This window comes from Dermacentor andersoni, chromosome 3, assembly GCF_023375885.2.
Source record: "Dermacentor andersoni chromosome 3, qqDerAnde1_hic_scaffold, whole genome shotgun sequence".
Classification (NCBI taxonomy): Eukaryota; Metazoa; Arthropoda; class Arachnida; order Ixodida; family Ixodidae; genus Dermacentor; species Dermacentor andersoni.
In genome coordinates this window covers 117,609,688-117,632,001 of record NC_092816.1, presented here as the reverse complement: position 1 = coordinate 117,632,001, position 22,314 = coordinate 117,609,688, and the positions used below count along the sequence as shown (strand labels likewise).

The 22,314-nt window shown below is 47.8% G+C and overlaps 2 protein-coding genes and 1 long non-coding RNA gene across 8 annotated transcripts in view; 1 reads left to right on the top strand and 2 right to left on the bottom strand.

The window, feature by feature from the left end:
• The window catches only part of LOC129386651 (doenitin-1-like), a 133,531-nt gene that overhangs the window by 96,626 nt on the left and 14,591 nt on the right, over nt 1-22,314 (bottom strand). The window lies entirely within an intron of this gene.
• LOC129386655 (uncharacterized) lies at nt 3,220-5,473 on the bottom strand. The gene is made up of 3 exons (XR_008613955.2): nt 3,878-5,473; nt 3,769-3,800; nt 3,220-3,343 (listed from the first exon to the last, which is right to left on the bottom strand). It is a non-coding gene; the product is annotated as an uncharacterized lncRNA (long non-coding RNA).
• Nucleotides 15,754-20,822, top strand: LOC126537801 (uncharacterized). Its single transcript, XM_050184880.3, has 4 exons — nt 15,754-15,870; nt 15,942-16,081; nt 17,501-17,669; nt 17,928-20,822. The coding sequence occupies exons 1-4, from the start codon at nt 15,754-15,756 to the stop codon at nt 18,534-18,536; spliced, it is 1,035 nt and encodes a 344-aa protein (XP_050040837.2). The 3' UTR covers nt 18,537-20,822.

Genomic DNA, 22,314 nt, shown 5'->3' with positions numbered 1-22,314 from the left:
GGCCATGTGAAGTTTTATGATAAATTCTGTTCACTGAAATGTTTCACTGATCCATCTATGACCATATTCTTGATGGTGGAACAATACCACCAGTTTATGCAGACAAAATCATCACAAACAAAACTAGTTTCTGTGACATAATATGAATGTCATCTGTCACTCTCCGCTGACTCATAAATTATCATTAAGAAAGTGTGGTTGTTTCTCACAGAACATTTATCCAGGCAAGCTTGTTAAAAAATGGGGATACGTGCCTTCTCCACTCTCCCTAGTGCTATGTTGGCAAGATTTTTAAGAATTCTAATGTTCAAAGGTTGGCAGGTATTTTTTAAAGTCAACTTTGATTACATGCCTCTATTCTCTGAGGATGCTTATTGACTTTTCAGCTCCAACTAAAAGTATCACTGTTATTAGCTTACATTGAGACCTAAAAATATCACTGTAAATACCACTGTGTAATAAAACAACTGTTTTATTTGCCTCACATAAAGAAAGGCAATTTCGTGACTGGCTATTGCAACTGCACAGAAGTACTGTGTTATGCCTGCTTGCAACTGTCGTGGCAAGCAAGCAGGTCTCTAAATTACTGTAACCGAAACTTGAAATTTATGCGAATTTCTTCCTGGATCATGGAAACAAACACCACCCTTGTTCCAGACATTACCACACCAGCTGAACCATTTAATCATGAGGCCAAAACACAGCTATTCCTTGATCAGTTTTTCTTCAGATCAGACACAAAAAAGCAAGCCTTAGTGAAAAATGTAGCGGCATAGAATACCACACCACAGTCTAGCTATGTAGAGACAAAACCTTGCGATAATCATATGAACTGAAACCTCAGCAGCAAAATGATCCAAGGAGTGCATAGGAGTAATACACTCAATTGTTCCACATACCCTTCCAGAAGCACTACCTGTGGTCACTGGCACAAGACAATACCACATGCAACATCACCTCTACATTGCTAACATATACAGCCCACTTAAGCAAAACACTGGCTTTCTCAAAGCACTAAGCTGAACAATGCAAACACATACAGTATTTCATGCGCATCACAATGTGGAATTTCAGCACCCAATATGGTCTGGGTCTACAGGTGTACTTACAAAGGCACAGTAGTCTTTAACGCTGTCGAACACACATTCCTGATTTATCAAGACTGACCAACTCAACACAGAGAGCCTATAAAACATGACATAGTACCTGACCTTACACTTATCAAAGTACTACTCACAGCTGCTTACACCTTTCAAAATAATGGCCAAATTCAATAATAGCTAACCATTATACAAGCTCACACAGACTGATTACTAATTCTGGCTAAAGCAAGCAAATTCTGCCTGGCATACACAACACACAGCTCTTAAACAGAAAACCACCAACATGAAACTTTGCAAAACAGACTCCGTTGAGAACTTATGCCTCACCTCACTAACCTCATGTGTGGGAAAACTTGTGAGAGAAATAGCCCTCAACCGAACACAAACATATTAATGTGACGCATCCTACACACTCATTGGCTACAGAAAATGTCCACACAGGATGCTTTAGCTCAACTACAGGACAACATAATTAACGACCTCAGACTAGCACAACTCAAAGTTGTCCTAGCCATTAACCCCTAAGAAGCTTTTGACAATGCCACTCGCCGCACCATACTACAACAGCTTATAAGCCATTACATTTGGCCAAGAACTCGTCTATGTGAAAAAGCTCGTACACAATAAATTTTGGAATATACCACCTCATGCCAATATTCACACATAATAGTCTTGTCAGTAACGCCACTTTTCAGTCTAGCAATCTGCCAGGTACCTTCCTTACACAAACCTTTAAAAAACAGGTCCTTCATTGCCTTGACAATTTCATCAGAAAAAACATAACTAGCTGGTCATTGGGCTTTAGCCTTGTTGGTAAACATACTTATGATTGTTTAAACACTGTGATGGATGGAGAGAACGAAGTGGACATGCGCAAGCCCTAACTTCAATGCGGGCTTTTAGAGACGCCTGCACATATTTATATGTATATATATCACACTAACATCGAAGTTAAGATGCCATGTGTGCTCTATGTCGCGTTAAAAGAGGTCCTTTTGAGAGAGCTAGTTAAGTCGTGCTCACATACTGGGTTTTCAACTTGCCATTTTTTATTGTTTAAGAATCAGCCTAGGGGTAAGTGTCTAAGTAAGAAAACAAGAGAACATAGCACCAATCTGAAGAAAGGATGTGACTGGCTCTGCACTGTAGCATGTGTGATTGTGAGCTGTTATTTCAGAAATGCTTTGTTCTGTTCACTCACTAGGCTCATTCCTGAAGCAGTGACAAAAGCACGTGCATGAGCACTTCTACACTAGCTTTGTAAAAAAAATGTGTTTTTGTGGGATATACATGCACATAAATATGAACACTTGTCTCTAATGAAGCATTTGATGAGGTTTGTGCATGTCTACTTGCCGAGCTACACTTTTAGCGGAGAGCAGAGTGATAACACTGAGCGAGGCACTTCAAAAAATATGTGAAGTAGAAATGTTCCATCTTAGGAACATATTCAGCGAGGAAGCAGTCATCACGGTTGACGTGAACTATCACACTCCGGTTGCTCGAGTAAACAAAAGAGAAAGCATGGTTGAGCATTAATAGGTACAACATGAGCTGCACCTGCGTTAAATATGCATGAATGCTCTTTAGAGTAAGTTGCCCATTAACATAATGGATGTAAGGGACAAAGCTAATTTCATTCACGGGATCAATAAGTGGACTGTCCCGTAGTGAAAATGGACACTTGATCTCGAATAAATGAATTGAGTCGCCGAAATCTATGATGCCATCTGGGCTGCAGCACAACCACGGTTGCTTCTCTGATATGACAAGTCCGATATGCAACAAAACATATTATGTAGTTTCCACGCATTGATGGAAATTATACAGATTTGATACCTTCTGTATGCGAAGACCCATAGAAACCTCGAGTTCCTCTCTTGCTGTTCCTTCGGTGTTCTTTCCTGCATGCAGAAAATGCTCATATTTGCCTGCACTACAATAAAAAGGCTGCTGATAAGATGCTTCCATTTAGCAGACACTGGTGCAGAGTAGAATTTGCTATCTTTTGCACGAGTGCATGGTCTGCACATACTGAGAGACATTTAAAGAAGAAATGGCAGGAAGGCTAATCATGGTGCCCATATAGCTTATTTTAATTCTTACCATATGAAGTTTCAGCTGTAGAAAAACATTTCGGTGCAGCTAGTGCTTGGGCCAGACGATCAAAATCACTTCTCCTCGTCTTCACCTTGTGGGCACTGGAACTTGTTAGGCGGATGCGGCGCTCTTTGTGCCATCTGGAAGAAAACATGTCTCAGTTAAAACAAGTCACATGTATTTAAAATTAGAAGTGTATGTTAATAAAAAATTATCAAACCTCCTTACGGCAGCCTGGCCCTTGGTGATTTCGGCAATCTCTAATATTTGATCAATGTTCTTTTTTTTGACGAATTGTTTGTAGAAATCTTTTTCAGGCATAGACATCTTTGAGACCATGTTTTCACTTTTCAGAATAAAAGGAGAGGTCGAAGTGACCCTTAGCGCACTGTGTATGCTGCCCTCCTTATCTAGTATGTTTTTTTAGCAACTCTCGGTCGAAGCTGTCGTCTGCGTCTGCTAGATGTGCCGTCGCCGACACCTGGATCATGTCCCCGCGCTCCTCAAGCTCCTTAATGACACAATTTACACCTGCAAACTGCGAGAAAAGAGCTGCAGGGCTCACCGTCTGCAGAATTGGTTTTCGCGAAGGTCGACCTGCAAAATTGATTGCATCAATCAGCGGCAAAGTCGCATCACAAACACAAACAACGTAAAAAACGAACTTCTTGTACGGGAAAAGAGTTCCTTGATTGATTTTTTGACATCGACGTTGGGACGCGATGATATTTTCTTCCATGCGCATGGAACATCCGTGCACTATGTATATTCGTATTCATTTACGAATATCGCCACGGCCGCGGCGTGCTTGCACCAGCCTCCGCAGTCAGCTTTGCATGTACAGCTTGCGTGCAAGATATTTCTGCAATTTACTGACAACTAAAAAAGAAACAAAAAATGAAGCGGTTAGCGATATTGAGGCACTTCTTTTTTTTTTTTTAAGAAAGGATTGGCTCACCTCAAGACGCACATCGTAGTCCACGCTTTTCATCTGGGCGACACATTTGCCGACGATGTCCGACGGGCCTCTTGCGTTCACCGACTCTTCTCTTACTGCGTAAACGTGCTTGCTATAGCACAACTTCGCACCCATGCGTAAGCAGCTCTTCTTGAAGTAGCGATCGATATTTTCTATTTTTCGAAAGCCGCAAAACAACACACGCCGATCACTCGTCAACGCCATCTCCACACATAGCGCTGCGCGCGGCGCGGCCGTAAACAGTAGTGCCCCCAACTGAAATCTCCGCGGATGGGCGCATGTGGCGCTGCATGTACCGGTACAGTGGCGCCGCGTAACCAGATCTCGAGGCCTATATGAGGTGAAATAACAGTTCGTAAGCACAAAGGAATAGAAAGGCACGCACCCACGTGTGTAGTTATGCTCCTGTGCTCCCTTGATTCCACACGCATAAAGCGACTCCAATACATACCGACGTGAACGATGCAACAGTTATCACGCGCAATACTTATAAAACATGGACAAAACTTGCCTTCTTTTATACATTTAGTAAATGTGAAAGCTATTTTATCATCTGGTGAACCTGTGAATTCCTCTAATGTGCGCATTCGACGACATATTTTAAGTGGATTCGGGTACCTGTGGACGCGAAAATCGCTGAGGAGACCTGACTTTTACTGCAGCAAGAATATTATCACTCGTATAGGTCATTTTACTTTTTCACTGCAATTTTTTTTCAGAATGTTATCCCTGTTACGAATTCATCGTTTGGCAAAAGACGCGTCTACATATGCCGAATCTCTTTAATGTTGTCATCGATGCTATTCCGAAGGAGTCTTGTCTGAGCAGCTTGAGTGCACGAGCCGAATACTATTGTAGATGCTTAAGTGTACGCGAGAACCAACGAATACTCTGAAATGCACGGTGTTGCGACTTCGGGGTGGACGACGAAAGGCGGACTCGTTCCTCAGACGAAGAAGAAACGAAAAACTTTATACGATATTTACAGATAGTGGGTGATAGCCTACAGGTAGCAGTAGGAGCGCATCAGACCGACTGGGCGGCTGCAAGCGACTCTGAGTTCACACTGGGCCGGTTCTCCCTTAATCTCTTCGGCGACCCCTCGTCGGCAGGTACCGGTTTGGGCGAGTTCTCGTCGGCAGCAACCAGGCGGAGCAGGGTGATGACTTCGCCCGAGTCGAATTCGTGATTCGTCGCAGACATGCTTGGGCGCCGCGGAGCTGGCATAGCGCTTCCTTGAAGTCGCCTCCCGTGTCGAATCCTTGATTCGTCGCGGAGAAGTGGGAGCACTCGTCGCCTCGTGGTAGCCACGTGGTGCATGTAGTATGGCACAACAGCGGTGACACATGCATGAATAGCTGACAAACCTGACCCGTGAGTTCATGTATTCGATCATAGGCGAGCCTGACCGCTGATAACGCTGTGATTTCAGCGTTCTTTACTGTTCTGGACACAATATTTCTCAATGAATAGATTTCTGAATTCAAATCCTTCTTACAATATTTAAAACCGGAAGGTACGTCTCTGCGACCGTTCGTGTACGTCTGGCTCCTTCGAATGGTGTTCCAGTTCTCTTCCCTTATTTCTCTATTTTCACACCATTACCCCTTTCCCCATGTTCAAAGTAGCAAACTGGCCGTGGTTCAGTTAACCTCTCTGCCTTCCTGTCCTTCTCTCTATTTCTCGGGTGGTTGATCCAGTACATTTAGGCAGAGGGCAGGTAGGTCTAGCCCTCTGTCTAGGAAGACTTGATTGACCAGTCCCTAGCTTCCAACCCTGCAGTGGCAAATAAAGTTGTTTCTCTCTCTCTCTCTCTCCTAAGCAGAGTGCCACAGTCTCCAGATTCGAATCACAGAAAGCACGCGCCACACGTACGTCGAGTCACTTTCAGGAACCATAACATAAAGCCAGGGCCGAGGTGCACTTCCTGTGATGTCGCATCTGCCTTCTCTACGGCGCAGTGGCGCAGCGCCTTGCCCTAGCGGGTTAGTCGTGAAAACGTATTGAAAGGGTCGCCCGCGTGACCCGATCTCGGAGGCAAATTCCCCGAAAAAAAAGCGCACGCACGCGCACTGCTGAAACACTCGTGCCGCGCATCGAGTAAAATGGAGCTCCATCCGTAGCTCTACGTCGGTGCGGCACCGAAAACGGGTGTAGCATACCATTGAAACTCTACGTTTAAAACAGAAAGCGACCAGGGATTCATTCATATTGCACCGTGAACAACGCTGCAGTCGCCATTCATTAATGGCTAGCATAATATCACGTTGTTGACGAACGCTTTTTGCAGCGTCGGCCCCCTCTTGGTGGTGGTGGCAGGTCATGTCTGGCTCCACGTATTCGTTTAAGGCACGGTAACACTGGTTCGATACGAGACGCACAAGACGCCGACGCCAACGGCTGGCCGACTATTCAGCACTGTGTGTTGCTGGGGCCGTTTTGTCATACCAGGCCGACAACGACGCAAGCTACGAGTGCGAGATGGCGCAGAGCGACGGATTTTGGTAGTGTTCCTATGTATGCTCCCACCGGGACCATATGCAGGGACACTAGGTTTGAGTGTCGACGGCGCTTATTATTACATCAACGTGCCAACCATCGTTCGCCCGATCCTAGCGCGGTCCGTTGCCTGACCGGCAACCTTATTAGACGCAGCGCCTTTGCTTGTATATATACAGGTTGCGGCAGGTATTTGTGAATACACATTTCGTGACCCCCACCCTCTAGGTACTGTAGGAATCGCACCGCTGGCACGAGTTGTTGGGGTCTCGGTGCTGACGCCCGTTATTGCCAATGGGTCGCAAGCCCCAAGGGTAGCGTTGGCCTGGCGGCCTGGGGCACTGGAAGCATCCGAAGGTCCCGGCAAAGCAAGAGAAGACTGGTAACAGAACAACTTGTTTATTCTAACATAGCAAAAGAGCGGCCGGTCAGGTCGACCGAAGTGGAGAGACGGGAGAGCACGTAACTCAACAGTACAAATCGGAGCCTCCCTCCTGGCGTCCGGGGGCAGCTGCTCTTATACTCTCGGCGTCGCGGTCCAAAAGGGAAGGTCACGGGATGAAGGTCACGGGATGAAGGTCACGGGACGGCGGAGCATGAGCCCACGACGGCGCGCACGGTCGAGCCGAGAGACCTGCTGAACCGAGTGTAGTGACGCATCGCCAACCCTCACTTGGGGAGCTCCGCTCCCCGGCTGCCGCGCTTTGACAAGCGTGGGCACACACACACACACGCACACACGAAGACACGTGGCACTGAAACACGCCTGGACACGCTTGGCGGGGAGGCGTTGCGGCGGCGTCGAACGGGCCAAAATGTCCGCCGCTTTGAACGAAGCCCCGGCGTCCGTTGCATCCGCGCCGGCATTACCGCGCGTTGTAGGCGAAACGTAACAGACCGCCCCGCCGGGGGAAGGAGATCCCGATGGTCAGGGGAATGCATCCGCTGTCCGGAGGGATGTCGCTCGATGATGCTCATAACCGTAGTCGGGCGTCCTTTGGCGTTTCTTGAGCGCAGCGCACAGAGAAGGCCTCGTTCTCACGTTCAGGTGCACACAGGACACTGCAAAGTGACTTCGGGAGAGTCGACATTTTTGTTCTCGTTTCCGGCAAGCGTTAGAACTACGCCGAAAGTCAACCGCTCAGTCAGCAAGCACGGCACAACCCTCACTAAGCCCTGCCAGGCTCTTTCCCCTTTTATACTGCTGCCTAGTTCCTTACAGTAGTTTAGCAGCACTCAGAACGCGTCCACAAATCGGAAAAATTGCACTAAAAAGCACATCATCACTTTGAAACAGTACACAAAAGCAATAGGTTAAAAATCCTGCCTCAGGAAGAAAAACATCAGTAACAAGCAATTTTGAGGCTGATTCCCACGTTAGGGGCTTCGACTTAAGCCATCGGCGTTACCGTTGAGACTCCCCTTTTTGTAACGCACCTCAAAGGAATATTGTTGCAAAGCGAGGCTCCAGCGCAGGAGGCGGCCATTTTTGGGAGAGATGGTCTGCAGCCATTGGAGAGGGCAGTGATCCGTTTCAATGATAAACCTCGAGCCGGCTAGGTAACATGACAATTTCTGAACGGCCCACACGATACACGCACACTCTTTCTCGGTGGCGCTATACGCCTGCTCACGACTGGTCAGCTTACGACTAGCATACAGGACGGGGTGTTCTACTTCTCCATTTTCCCGTTGGCACAGTACAACGCCCATGCCTCGCTCACTAGCATCACACTGAACAACGAACCCTTTTATGTAGTCGGGCGATCGTAGCACAGGCTGGCTTGTTAGGGCGCTCTTTAGGGCGCTAAAAGCTCTTTCCTTCGTCTCATCCCAGACGACTGTTTGCGGCTCTGTCTTTCTTAGAGCATCCGTCAAGGGAGCCGCGATATCAGAGTACCTGGGGATGTACCTCTGATAGTAGCCGGCGACACCTAAGAACGACCGAATATCGGTCTTCGTGCGCGGTTGCGGGAAGTCTCGCACAGCGGCCACCTTTATTTCAGAGGGGCGGCGTCGACCCCGACCAATCACGTGTCCGAGGTAGACAACCTCGGCCTGTGCTAACTGGCACTTGGGAGCCTTGACTGTCAAGCCCGCATCGCGCAGGCGGGTTAGCACTGCCCGCAAGTGCGCCATATGCTCAGGCCAGGATGCGGAGAATATCGCTACGTCGTCTAGATACGGTAAAGCGAATTCTTGCTGTCCCCGCAACACTTTATCCATGAGGCTTGAAAAGCAGTATGGCGCGTTCTTCAAACCAAAACTCAAAACTTTAGGACGGAATGTCCCCATTGGTGAAATGAACGCCGCATACCTACTAGCCTCTTCTGTAAGTGGAACCTGCCAATAACCCCTGACAAGATCTAGGGTGGAAATAAACTGAGCGCTACTCACTCTCTCAAGGCGCTCCTCGATGTTAGGGATCGGATAAATTTGATCCTTAGTGATGGAATTAAGCCTGCGGTAGTCGACGCAAGGACGAGGTTCCTTGCCCGGTACCTCAACTAAAATCAAAGGGGAGGTATAATCACTCTCACCCGCTTCAATAACACCGAGCTGTAGCATTTTCTTTACCTCAGCCTCCATAATATCGCTCTGGCGGGGTGACACCCGGTACGCCTTGGATCGTACTGGCTCTGGGGAGGTAAGTTCTATGTCATGAGTAAGGACAGAAGTCCTACCAGGCCTCTCAGAGAACAGACCTTGAAACTCTTGTAAGAGCTGGTGTAGTTCTGTTTTCTGCTCAGGCGACAGCGATGCTTTACTTATTAAGTCACTAATGACTTGATCGGTGTCTTTCCTGTTTGTCACTGAGCCTAGTCCCGGAAGCTCGACCGGAAGCTCTTCGGGCACGTTTACCATCATGCACACCACTGCTTCCCGTTGCTTATAGGGTTTGAGCAGATTACAGTGGTAAACTTGCTGTGCTTTCCGCTTTCCTGGCAGACTCACCACGTAGTTAACGTCCGACAGTTTTTGAACAATCCGTGCTGGGCCCTCCCACTGCACGTCGAGTTTGTTCTTTAGCGATGTGCGCAATATCATGACCTCATCGCCCACCTCAAAACAACGGGCCCTGGCTGTCCGATCATAATAAACCTTGGCCCTCTGCTGGGCCTCTGCCATTGCTTCACCTGACAACTCCTGTGCCCTTCTTAAGCGTTCGAGGAGCTTAAGCACGTACTCTACCACGACTGGGTCGTCGCCCCTGCCTTCCCATGATTCTCGAAGCATGCGAAGCGGAGATCGCAGCGAGCGACCGTACACCAGCTCAGCTGGCGAGAACCCCGTAGCCGCATGCGGCGCGGTTCTTAAAGCAAACATCACTCCAGGCAGACACAGCTCCCAGTCAGTTTGATGTTCAAAACACAATGCTCTCAACACGCGCTTCATGACGGAGTGGAGCTTCTCAACGGAATTCGACTGGGGGTGGTGCACTGAGCTGTGTAACAGCCTTACCCCGCACCTTTCGAGAAAGGCTGTCGTCAAAGCGCTAGTAAACACTGTACCCTGATCTGACTGGATTTCTGCAGGAAAACCAACTCGCGCAAATATGGACAGTAGTGCATTGACTATCTCAACTGAGCTGAGTTCTTTAAGCGGCACTGCTTCAGGGAACTTTGTCGCTGGGCAGATCACAGTCAAAATGTGTCGGTACCCCGTGGCTGTTACCGGCAGAGGTCCCACTGTATCAATAACGAGCCGTCTAAAAGGCTCCGTAATGATAGGTACCAACTTCAACGGCGCCCTCGATTTGTCCCCTGGCTTGCCCACCCGCTGACAGGTGTCGCATGTCTTCACAAAGTGGTCTGCGTCCCGAAAACACCCTGGCCAATAGTACTCCTGCAAGAGACGGTCCTTAGTTTTCTTAACTCCTAGGTGTCCGGACCACGAACCCCCATGCGACAAGCGCAACAGATCCTGACGATAGCATTGAGGCACGATCAGCTGATCGAACTCCACTCCCCTGCGGTCTAGATACTTCCGGTACAGGACCCCACCTCTTTCCACAAAGCGAGCATTTTTCTTGGCGATACCTTCCTTGATAATGCAGCGTATGTTTTCTAGGCTGCCATCCTTCTTTTGCTCGGCTATCAAAGCCGACCGGCTGACTTTTAGCAACCTGTTAAGTCCGTCTGACGTAGGCGCGATGAGCAAATCTGGAGACAGCTCTTCTAACTTTCCCGTGTCGGGAATTTCCTCTCCAGTATCTGCTGCCTTTAACGCTACAGGCTCAATTTTATTCAGTTCGGGCGTGCTCTGAATACCAGCTTGCTGCGCCTCTGACCCTTTTTCATCGTTCAACAACGTCGGCCCCGCAACTACCGCCTTTGCAGCGAGCTCCCGAACCTTCGATCTGGTTAAGGCCTGAACGCTAGCCTCACCAAACAAAAGCCCCTTCTCGCGCAGGAGGTGATCGGACCTGTTTGAAAATAAGTACGGGTACTGGGGGGGCAGCATAGATGACACTGCGGCCTCCGTCTCAAGTGCTCCGAAAGGTCCTTCAATAAGCACTTTTGCTACCGGCAGACACACGCTATGAGCTTCCACTGCTTGCTTGATCCATGCGCACTCGCCCGTGAACATATCGGGTTCTACGTAAGAGGGGTGAACTACATCCATTGTAGCTGCGGAATCGCGAAGCACTCGGCACTCTTTCCCGTTCACGAGGAGGTCTCGCATGTAAGGCTCGAGAAGCTTCATGTTCTCGTCAGTGCTGCATATAGACAAAAACACGACTTGTGTTTTTGTTTCTGGACACTGCGCCGAAAAGTGACCCGGCTTCTGGCACGTATAACAAACGCGCGCTTGCCTCGTCTCGAACCGCTTTCTGCGTTCGGCTTCGGTTGCCGCCGTCTCCTTACGTTCGGTCGGACTGCTTTCACTCGCATCCGCACTACGTGTATCCCCCTTTGCTCTCATGGGTGTGAACTTCGGCCTCTCAAACTTGGAGCCAAATTCACCCTTTTGACCGTCCTTAGCTCCGCGAGCCCGACGCGTCACAAACTCCTCGGCTAACTCAGCGGCTCTAGCCACCGTACTAACATCTGGCCTATCCAAGACCCAGTACCGCACGTTCTCAGGTAACCGACTATAAAACTGTTCTAGCCCGAAACACTGCAGAACTTTCTCGTGGTCACCAAACGCTTTCTCTTCTTTGAGCCACTCCTGCATGTTTGACATAAGCCTGTAGGCAAACTCTGTATATGACTCACTTCTGCCTTTCTCATTTTCCCGAAACTTCCGACGGAACGCCTCCGCTGACAGCCGGTACTTTTTTAGCAGACTCGATTTCACTTTGTCGAAATCCTCTGCCTCCTCTCTCTCCAAGCGAGCGACTACGTCGGCCGCCTCGCCGGGTAGCAAAGTGAGCAAGCGCTGTGGCCACGTTTCCCGAGAGAACCCCTGCTTCTCGCACGTTCGCTCAAAGTTAACCAGGAACAAACCAATGTCCTCTCCAAGCTTAAACGGCCGCATCAGGTCAGTCATTTTGAACAATACTCGTTCTCCTGCACCGTGTGCCTGACTTCCATTACGAGCGCGTTCCATCTCTACCTCGAGACGCTTCATTTCCAAAGCGTGCTCGCGCTCTTCTTTTTCTTTCTGTTCTTTTCGTTCACGCTCATCTTTCTCTTTCTGTTCTTTAAGTTCACGCTCATCTTTCTCTTTCTGTTCTTTACGTTCGCGCTCATCTTTCTCTTTCTGTTCTTTAAGTTCGCGCTCCTGTTTCTCTTTTTGCTCCTCCCTCTCCTCAATGGTCTCAAGGCATTCCGACAGCTCGTCATCCTCAGCTTCTAACTCAAGAATAGCCCTTAGCAGTTCTGGTTTTCTGAGTTTGTCTGAGACATCCAGACCCAACTCTCTCGCAAGCTCCAGCAATTTCGGTTTTCGCAACGACTTCAAATCCATGGCTGCTCTGAATGCTGCTTTCTCTACTGCCTACTATTGTCTTGCCGCAAACTAACCCGGCAGCAACGACAACCCCAATTACCAGCTCTGTTTCTAACACTAACAAAAGCCTGGCAAAACTCAGAAGAAGAAAGTCCCGCACTCACCAAACCTCGCAGCCAAGACTTCAGCGCAGTCGTTCCGCTGCAGGCAACCAGTCATCACACAGGGCTCGTTGCGCTGCTCCCGGATGGTCGTTGTGCTGCTCAGCATACAGTCAACCGCATCTCTTCGCTGCTGGCCTCCGTTGTCGCGATCTCACCGCTGGCAACCAGTTGTAGGAATCGCACCGCTGGCACGAGTTGTTGGGGTCTCGGTGCTGACGCCCGTTATTGCCAATGGGTCGCAAGCCCCAAGGGTAGCGTTGGCCTGGCGGCCTGGGGCACTGGAAGCATCCGAAGGTCCCGGCAAAGCAAGAGAAGACTGGTAACAGAACAACTTGTTTATTCTAACATAGCAAAAGAGCGGCCGGTCAGGTCGACCGAAGTGGAGAGACGGGAGAGCACGTAACTCAACAGTACAAATCGGAGCCTCCCTCCTGGCGTCCGGGGGCAGCTGCTCTTATACTCTCGGCGTCGCGGTCCAAAAGGGAAGGTCACGGGATGAAGGTCACGGGATGAAGGTCACGGGACGGCGGAGCATGAGCCCACGACGGCGCGCACGGTCGAGCCGAGAGACCTGCTGAACCGAGTGTAGTGACGCATCGCCAACCCTCACTTGGGGAGCTCCGCTCCCCGGCTGCCGCGCTTTGACAAGCGTGGGCACACACACACACACGCACACACGAAGACACGTGGCACTGAAACACGCCTGGACACGCTTGGCGGGGAGGCGTTGCGGCGGCGTCGAACGGGCCAAAATGTCCGCCGCTTTGAACGAAGCCCCGGCGTCCGTTGCATCCGCGCCGGCATTACCGCGCGTTGTAGGCGAAACGTAACAGTACATAATAGCTGCAAATACTTTTTGCTGCAGGTAACCATGGCAGAATTTCATCTAACTCAGTAAATGAAGAGGCATGCAGTTATCGCATCCTTGGCTGCAGGACAGAGATTGCAGCATTCTTGAAGGTTGCCCGATCATTGGTGTTCAAAGTTCGGAAAGAATTGGAGGCTGCAAACGGTGACTGCACGCTGTTTCACAATGGAAACCGCATTGTAAGCGCTTTGACACTCTTAGGACACCAGAATTCATTAGTCGCATCCAAGGTATCATTGATGAAGACCCTGTCAAGTCGACAAGAGCCCTCGCCAAGGAAGTGGAGGTTGACGAGGGTACTGTCAGTCGTGTGGTTCATGAGGACCTTCGCTACAAGTCTTATATTATGTGGAGAGGACAGTTCTTGTCTGAGAAAACGAAGAACTGCCTGAATAAGCGCCTCCTGATCAAACTGATACACCCAGGCGAGCCTGGAATGTTGCGGTTTTCCTCGGATGAAAAAAACTTCGTCCAAGACCAGAGCCTGAACCCCAAAAATGATCGGTGGCTGTGCAAAAGCCCCGAGGACGTTCCAGGTCACGCGCACAAAATTTCCAGCATCACTGATGGTCCTGCAGGGGTGTCGTCAGCAGTGAAGTAGACGTGGTGCCTCCACAGTCATTTCTCCAAAGTGCCAGAGTTTGCGCTGTTGCTTACACTGAGGTATTGAACACTGTCGTGAAGCCCTGGATGCTACTGTAGCAGGTGAGAGCCTGTATGTTTTCCAGCAAGACTGCACCATCCCACACAACCCATACCACGTAAGAATGGATGGCCGAAAACCTCCACGACTACGTGGCTCCAAACATTCGGCCTCCCAGCCCCTCAGATCTCAACAAAATGGACTGCCGTATTTTCGCGATTCTAAGCACCCCCTCTATTTTCGCGAAAACATTGGGAAAAAAGTTTGGATGCGAATCTAAGCACCCCCCTATTTTTTAGGAAGAGCGCGTAGCCGAGGCCGCCAAGCGCGCTTGCTCGCTCTGTCATCGAGCCGGAGCCGTCGCAGTCCCGAGGTGGAACGGCGCCCGCGGCGTGATCTTGTCGCACAGCCGGACTGCAGAGCCGCGTGGACTCGTGAGTGGCAGTGATAGTGACTGAGCATCCGACACAAGCGGTGGGCTCACAGTCTGCACCGATTTTTCTTTTGGATGTTTGCAAAATAAAATGTTATTTCTCGCACCCGTCTCGTCGTGATGTCGCAGCGAAAAGGGGGAGGGTGGGAATTCTTGATTTTTCGAATCTAAGCACTCCCCCCCCCCTCACTTTAGGCATCGCGATCATGAAAAATAGTGGGTGCTTAGAATCGAGTAAATACGGTATTACGTATGGGGCGTAGATGAGAGGGAGTCCAATAGGCACCCACACAACACCCTTCAGGCTCTCAAGGAAGCTGTTGTTGATGCAATAGCGAATTTTCCGAAGACACACCTCATCACAGCCTTCGGTCGGTTTCGGCAGTGTGTAGAGTCTGTGATTTCTGCTCCCGGTGGTTTCATTGAATGACGACATTCATTGCATGCATGGCCACCTGTACACAGCGTTATATAGTCATAAATTATGTGTATCCGGTATCTGTGTCTGTTTGCGTGCGGGCGTAACTTTGTTCTCAAATACCTGCCGCACCCGGTATATATATGATTGCGCTCAACAAGACTCGAAATATGGTTTCCAAGTTGAAATGCGCACTATTTTGCCCTCTCAAGCCGTGCACGTGAAGTTTTAGCGAAGGTAAGGCCAAGCGGGGCCGTCGAGTTCATGCACCACCTACCGGCGGACCTGAGCTGAAAAGTAATGGCGTTTTTCTCTGGTCGATTCGGAGCAGGATTTTTTGCTCCGCGGCAACGAATCCGAATTTCACTGGTCGATCTGGAGCGGGTTCGTGCGTTCCACTGGTCGTTTCGGATCAACTCGCTCCGCGCCGGATCGCTCTCACTTGCTCCGCCGCCGAGACGCGGATTCGGGCGGAAATAGAACGCGTCACATGGCGTCACTTCCGTCATCAAGCGAAATCGGTACCCGGTCGGTACGCACAACATTGTGTTGCTTCGCAAAATGGCTGCGTTCGGTGCTGCTATAGAGCTCGCGTTTAGCGATGACAGTTCGAGTAGCAGCTCTTCCAGGTCGGACGACAGCGATTGCGAGATGACGCAAGTACTCTACGAAGTTTTCTTTTCAGAGGCATTCTCAGAACCACCGCGCAAATGTCCTAGGATTGTCGGATTCGTTGAGGAAGTTGTGCGGCTATACTCGGATGAGGAGGTAAGCATAGCGCCACATTAATAGTGCAGATGTCTCGTTATTGTATTTATTAAATATTTGCTTGTTTGCAGTTTCGCAGGAACTTCAGAGTTTCTAGAAGATCAGCGGAGGACCTGATAAGGAGGTTTGAGGACTCCGAGTTCTATCCACGTAGTGATCGTGGCGGGTCCCCTTCGAAAACCGCTGAAGAGCACGTTCTGATCTTCCTTTGGTAAGTCATCGAGCTGCGTTAAGTATTGTGCGCCTGTTTACTTAACCTTACGTCATGCTGTCTTGAAGTAGTGAAATGCAATTCTTTGGTGTTCGTTTTGTCACGGCGGCGTGATCAAAACGCACAAGGTGCGCGTTTAGATCGAGCGGTAGTATTTTTGATTTCCGAGGTCATTCCAAACTTCAAATGTTTACTCGTTTGAAATGCCAATTTCACGCAGAAATCCTGTTTCTGTCTCTCTTTAGTGCATGTGAGAATTAATGACAGTGCATAAATGTCCAGTATAAGGTCCACTGGTTGCATGCAACACACACACACTGATGGGTGTAAATGATGAAGAAAACCAGGGAACGCAAGGGCGGTTTTTATACACAATGTAGCTTTTACAAGCTAGCCAGCAGTCTATCTTGCACATTTTGATTACAGATGTTGAAGGATGAATGTTTTAATGACGTTTGTGCACACACTTGTACATATATCATAGGGATAGCGATAAAAGCAGCCTGTAGTAGCCAGGCTTCCACCCCTTTTTGCGTTAAAAAAGTTGTGAGGAGTGAGCAATACATTGTATACATGGTGTTGGAATCTCGGCGCTGACGCCCGTTGTTGCAATCGGACCGCTGGCACGAGTTGTTGCAACTGGGTCGCAAGCCCCAAGGGTAGCGTTGGCCTGGCGGCCTGGGGCACAACTGGAAGCATCCGAAGGTCCCGGCAAAGCATGAGTCGACTGGTAACAGAACAACTTGTTTATTCTAGCATCGCAAAAGAGCGGGCGGTCAGGTCGACCGAAGTGGAGAGATGGGAGAGCACGTAACACAACGGAAGAAATCGGAGCCTCTCTTTTGGCGTCCGGGGGCAGCTGCTCTTATACTCTCGGAGTTGAGGGCAAGAGGAAGGCCTCCTGACGAGACCACGTGACGGCGGGGCACGGACAGGCTGAGAGACACGTTGAGACGAATGTAGTGACGCATCCGCCAAGCCGGCGCCGGTCAGACCTCCTCGCTTCACACTTGGGGAGCTCCTCTCCCCGGCTGCCGCGCTTTGACAAGCGTGGGCACACACACACACGCACACACGAAGACACGTGGCACTGAAACACGCCTGGACGCGCTTGGCGGGGAGGCTTTGCGGCAGCTCCGAACGGGCCAAAATGTCCGCCGCTTTGAACGAAGCCCCGGCGTCCGTTGCATCCGCGCCGGCTATACCGCGCGTCGTAGGCGAAACGTAGCAATGGCTAATATTACTACTTTTGAGGCACAAAGCTTGCAAGCTCGATTATCGTACATATCACCTGAAGAGATTAAAGGGCATGCCATTATTTGAACGGCTAGCATTTTATTAAAGGTATTACTTTTAACTGGTATTACTTTTTACTTTTAGCTTACACAGATTGTTCATAAAATTTGTATACTTTTTCAGGTTCGCTGCAAACAAGGCGTGCCTGAGGAATGTGGCCAGTCGATTCGGCATCGGGGATGCAACGGCATTCAGGATTGTTGAGCGTATACTTGATTATCTAGTGGACATCGCCAAAGAACTCATAATATTCCCAGCAGACCGCAATCAGCTATCGGCAGACTTTGAGAAAGTAAGAATTTTACTGATATTTCACTCTTTCATGTCATGCACTCTATTTAGCAAAAATAGTCTGTGCCATCATGCTTTCCCTTTATATATCTTGACATGAGTTGGGCTTATATCGTCATGAGTAAACCTAGCCCTATTAAACTCAATCCCCATTTAGGCGATATGACTAGTCATTCAAGAGAAGCACATTCTTTCAGTTAAGATGCTTAAATTTTAAATATCTGTCACAGATGCTCCTAAATTTCTCTTAATATTGCAGGTGTCGGGTGTGCCCAATACTATTGGATGTATCGATGGCTCCTATGCAAGCGTCCGATGTCCTGCCAAAAAGGTGCGCTCTTCATATGTAAACAGGCACAACTACCCATCGTTGACTCTACAAGCTGTGTGTGACTACGAGAAGAGGTTTCTGGACGTCACAATCGGCAATCCGAGTAAAATTCATGATTCAAGGATCTTCAGAAAGTATAGGCTTGCCGAGCGGTTGCCTAGCATTTGTTGCTCTGGGAAGTTCCATGTGCTTGGGGATGCTGCTTATCCACTTCGTGATTATCTCATCACCCCATTTCGCGACTATGGACGTTTAAATTCAAGACAACGAGCCTTTAACCTAAAATGTTCGGCAACGAGAGTCAAAATTGAGAGCGCCTTCGGGGACCTCAAGGGCAGGCTCCGCCAGCTGCTGCACTTGGATTTTTTTTGTGTTGATAAGATGAACAAGTTCATCATTGCTTGTTGTGTTTTGCGCAACCTCTGCATTAGTTGTGGTGATGTCGATGTGCCACCATATAGTGACGACGCAAGCTCAGCATGTGACTGGCAAGCAACACCAGATGACGACAGCCAGAACTGCGGCCCCCTGACATAAAGTGAAGCTGCACTGCATCGACAAGGGGAAGCGAAGCGGGAATGCTTGCTTCAAGCAATGTACATTTGAGCAGGAAATGCAAACTGGTAGCTTCTTGTGTATGATGTAAGGGATAATGTGAATATGTCATGTAAATATTGTAATGCAATGAAATTATAAGTAATCAAGTAATGTATGGAAAATAATTATGAAAACTGGCATGTGCCACAGGCTCGTGCTCTGCGACATGCTGCTTGCACCAAACATCTGAATGAGTTAGCTTCCACAGGGATGAGAAAAGTAGTTGCGTGACCATGACCTAACAGTTAGAACATGAAACGGGCAATCAAGTTAATTGCAAATCTACCATAGAAATCCCATAGTTATCTGTACTTTAAGCAGTTTGGTATCCTCAGCATTAATGCTTTGTATCCATTCAATTTATTGTATATGTACAAAAATGCAATTATATCAAGTAATGAACCTATACTAACAGAGTTTAAGCCCCATCATTATACCCCTCCCCACAATGTACGACATAACTGGCCTTGTCGTCTACCTTTTCGCCGCACCTTATATCGCAGACAATCTTTATCATACAATGTGTCTCATTATCTCAACATATTTGCTGAAAATAATGTATGTTTAGAAGATACATCCTGAAATGAGCTGTCATCCATGCTTTTGGATTTTGAAAGCACTCCTCCTACATTGTAAATAGGCATGAATTATTATATTGTAAAACGTTTAGGTTGACATTATGTATTGTTTTCTCTTTTGTAGTGTATGAATGCACCATATATTGATTTTCCGTTGAGAAATGTTGCATGCAAATCTTGTATATACCAGCCCATTGCTGTTCATGTGTACTTGGGGCACTGGGTGCTCTCTCAGCTGCCTTTAGCAGCTTTTTGCCCAGTGTCCCCTCTTCCCTGTACTGCTTTGTACTGCGCAAGAGGAATAAACTTTGTATTCTATTAAGAAAGAACACTTTTGCAGCTGCTATTTATGAAACGTAATTACATAAAGCAAAAGCACCTAAAATAATTAAAACAAGAAGTCACAGCAACAAAAATGTTACAATACAATCTTTGTGTAACAGTTTTCTTTTACATTGTCAGAACAATGTTCATAGGGGGGAAAAGTGGTGTTGTGTACATGTATGTGCCATGTTATGCATTGTCAAAGTGTGATTGCTTTATTTTCTTCAAGGAATGTGTCCAATACTCTTCGTAATGTCAAGGAGCACCATCTTTGCAATAAACATGTTTTTATTGCATTTTAATCATTGTGGTCTAAGCCAAAAGCTTCACGCAGAAGGCTCATCTTTTCTGCATGCATTTGATCCCGCCTCTGCATCTTTTCAAGTCGCCTTTCTTCTTTTTTTTATGTCTCTCAGCTTTTCGCTTTGCCCTGCGCTCTTAAATTTCTTCGACTTTTTCCAAATATGCAGTCATTTGTAGCATCCGGGCTGTACTTGGGGGATTTTTTCTGCCATCGTCTCTTGGCTGCTGCTCCTGCTCAAGGGAACAAGCTGCAGTCTCTGTGGCACAAGTAGAACTTGCAGAGCTAGACGTGCCATGGCAGACGGACTCTGATGCTGGCAGCTGTGGGTGTGTCTTTCTTGACACCACACCGCTCGCATCCCTCACTACCTCTGGTTCCAGGCTGTCGTCAAGCCACCTGTTCTTCTCCAGCTCATCTTCATAGGGAACATCAGCTGGAGAATTGCCAGATGTGTTATTTTCCACGGCTGCCACATTTTTCCTCTTTAGCACTGTTTTGTACCTCGTGCAGCACTGCTCTCCACTCTTGATCGTACCAGTTCTGCGTTGCAGCTCTACTGCAATTTTTTCGAACATGGCTTTTTTGTTTCTGAATTTTTTAGAGGGCCCCACTTGAGGAAAATAAGTGCTATACAAATGAAGCAGCAGCTTTGTCTCCCCGCTTGTCCACTCGCACCCTGGAGCTGAAATGTACAACAGCAAAATAAATTTTCATCATTGATAACCATTACACTTGCTGTGCCCAGCACTAACCTTGTTAAGGTAAAGGGCATATTTGCTTCAGCAATGAAGTTTGAGTTGCACCTAAGGGAAAAAAGCAATGCAGGAAGATTGTGTTATGGGTGTTAGATGCACTTGCAAAAAGTTGGGGATCCAGTTTAGAGAATGTTGTTCTAACAGGAGCAAACTGAATCACTCTACACCAAGTACAAGTTTCAACTGTTCATAATATTGCAAAATTTTCTATGTTTGTCGGAAACCAGATGAGCTACATACTGTCCTTGGCTGCCATTTACTTGCACAAAGCATTTCACTTATAGAGAATGATCAGTGGCGATACCACAAACTGGTTTTGTAGGGGATAAAATTGTGTTTTCGAGAAGAAATAAAGGTTAGCCTTTGGTTAATGGGGCAGCCTATTCTGAGCAGCAAACTGCTTATTCCAAGCCTGGAGCGAGTTTTGCTGTATCCACACTTGCTTTGGAGCTGTATACAACGAATGATGGTGGGTATCCCCCTACAGCAATTAGCAGATGGAAAAAAAATTCACACAGTCTACATTTCGTTTGCGACGTCGTAAAAGTGTTTTCGAAGCTAAGGAACTTGTTTGGGTGTAAATTTAGAAACGTCGCACAATAGTCTCTTCTGGAAAGCAACCTTAAGCTCTGCCCCCCTCTCCGCTTCCATTAGAGCCAATGGTGATTGTATTGAAAGCATACTTACCACGTGCAGCAGCCTTTCTTAACTGGCCAGCCCCACTTGCAGGTACACCAATGGATGCAGCTGAACCTGCGTTTGATAGTTCAAAAGCAGTAATGCAAATGAACCATTAAGGTAGGCTTGACAGCGCACGTAAATTCTTCAGGCATGATCTTTAAATGTTGGTTACTCAGACATTGCCTCCTATATTTTTGTCCATCATTAATTTAATTGAGCATTTGTTCTTTACGAAACAAATAGTACAAATGTTACGACAACGACAAAAGAAAGCGTTTTCTAGCGTCTTGGCAAAAGCCCCTGCCACTAATGTATTTGGCTGCACATATTTTGAATAGATTGTTCATATATGAGATAACGCCCTGAAGTATGGCTCCAAGTACTCCTCTGGGGGATGCCTGCTCCTAAATTGAGCAGTTCTTGAATGTGTTCTGAAATTCTTGCACATTGTTTCCTGTGTTTCAATTAGCACTTGCGAAGGTCAAGGAACTAGCATAGAAACAGTAATGTTCTAGTTTAGTGAAATGAACACCTAACACCTAAACTTCGTATTTCTTCCTCAAAGCCACAGAAAAATAAATAAAGACTTGTAGAGCAGTGGTAAAGGAGACTGACCCTTTCTGTTTCTTATTTTTGTAACAAACAGGGAGAGCGGGCGCGCCGGGTGGTGAGGGTTTTATAGTGAAAGGAGAACGGTACAATGCGCGGACTCGCCGTAGAAAGTAGTTCTGTCCAGATTTTTGTTGAGTGCAGAACAACTTGCCATTTATTGAAGATCCACTGTGTTCTTCAGTGGTCGTAGCGTCGGCGTCGCAATCGGTAGCACTTTCATGTACAGAAAGCATAAAACAAGAATAAAATATCACGGGCAGAATCGAAAGCAACAAGGTCTTCTAAAAAATGAACACATGGTATCGCACGAAGCTCGCCATGCTTCTTATAAAGAGGGTAAACTCGATATAAGCTGCGCATTGCGAAATACACGACAGTGCGCGTGTGTAGCATATAAAACAGTGGGATATTTACAGAGGCTTATACCTGACCACTATAGACCGTTTTTGTGTTTGCGTATGTGC

Coding starts and splice junctions, on each gene's coding strand:
- LOC126537801 (XM_050184880.3), top strand. CDS start 15,754: ATGACGCAAGTACTCTACGAAGTTTTCTTTTCAGAGGCATTCTCAGAA. Junction 16,082..17,500: donor CACGTTCTGATCTTCCTTTG/GTAAGTCATCGA, acceptor ATACTTTTTCAG/GTTCGCTGCAAACAAGGCGT. Junction 17,670..17,927: donor TATCGGCAGACTTTGAGAAA/GTAAGAATTTTA, acceptor TTAATATTGCAG/GTGTCGGGTGTGCCCAATAC.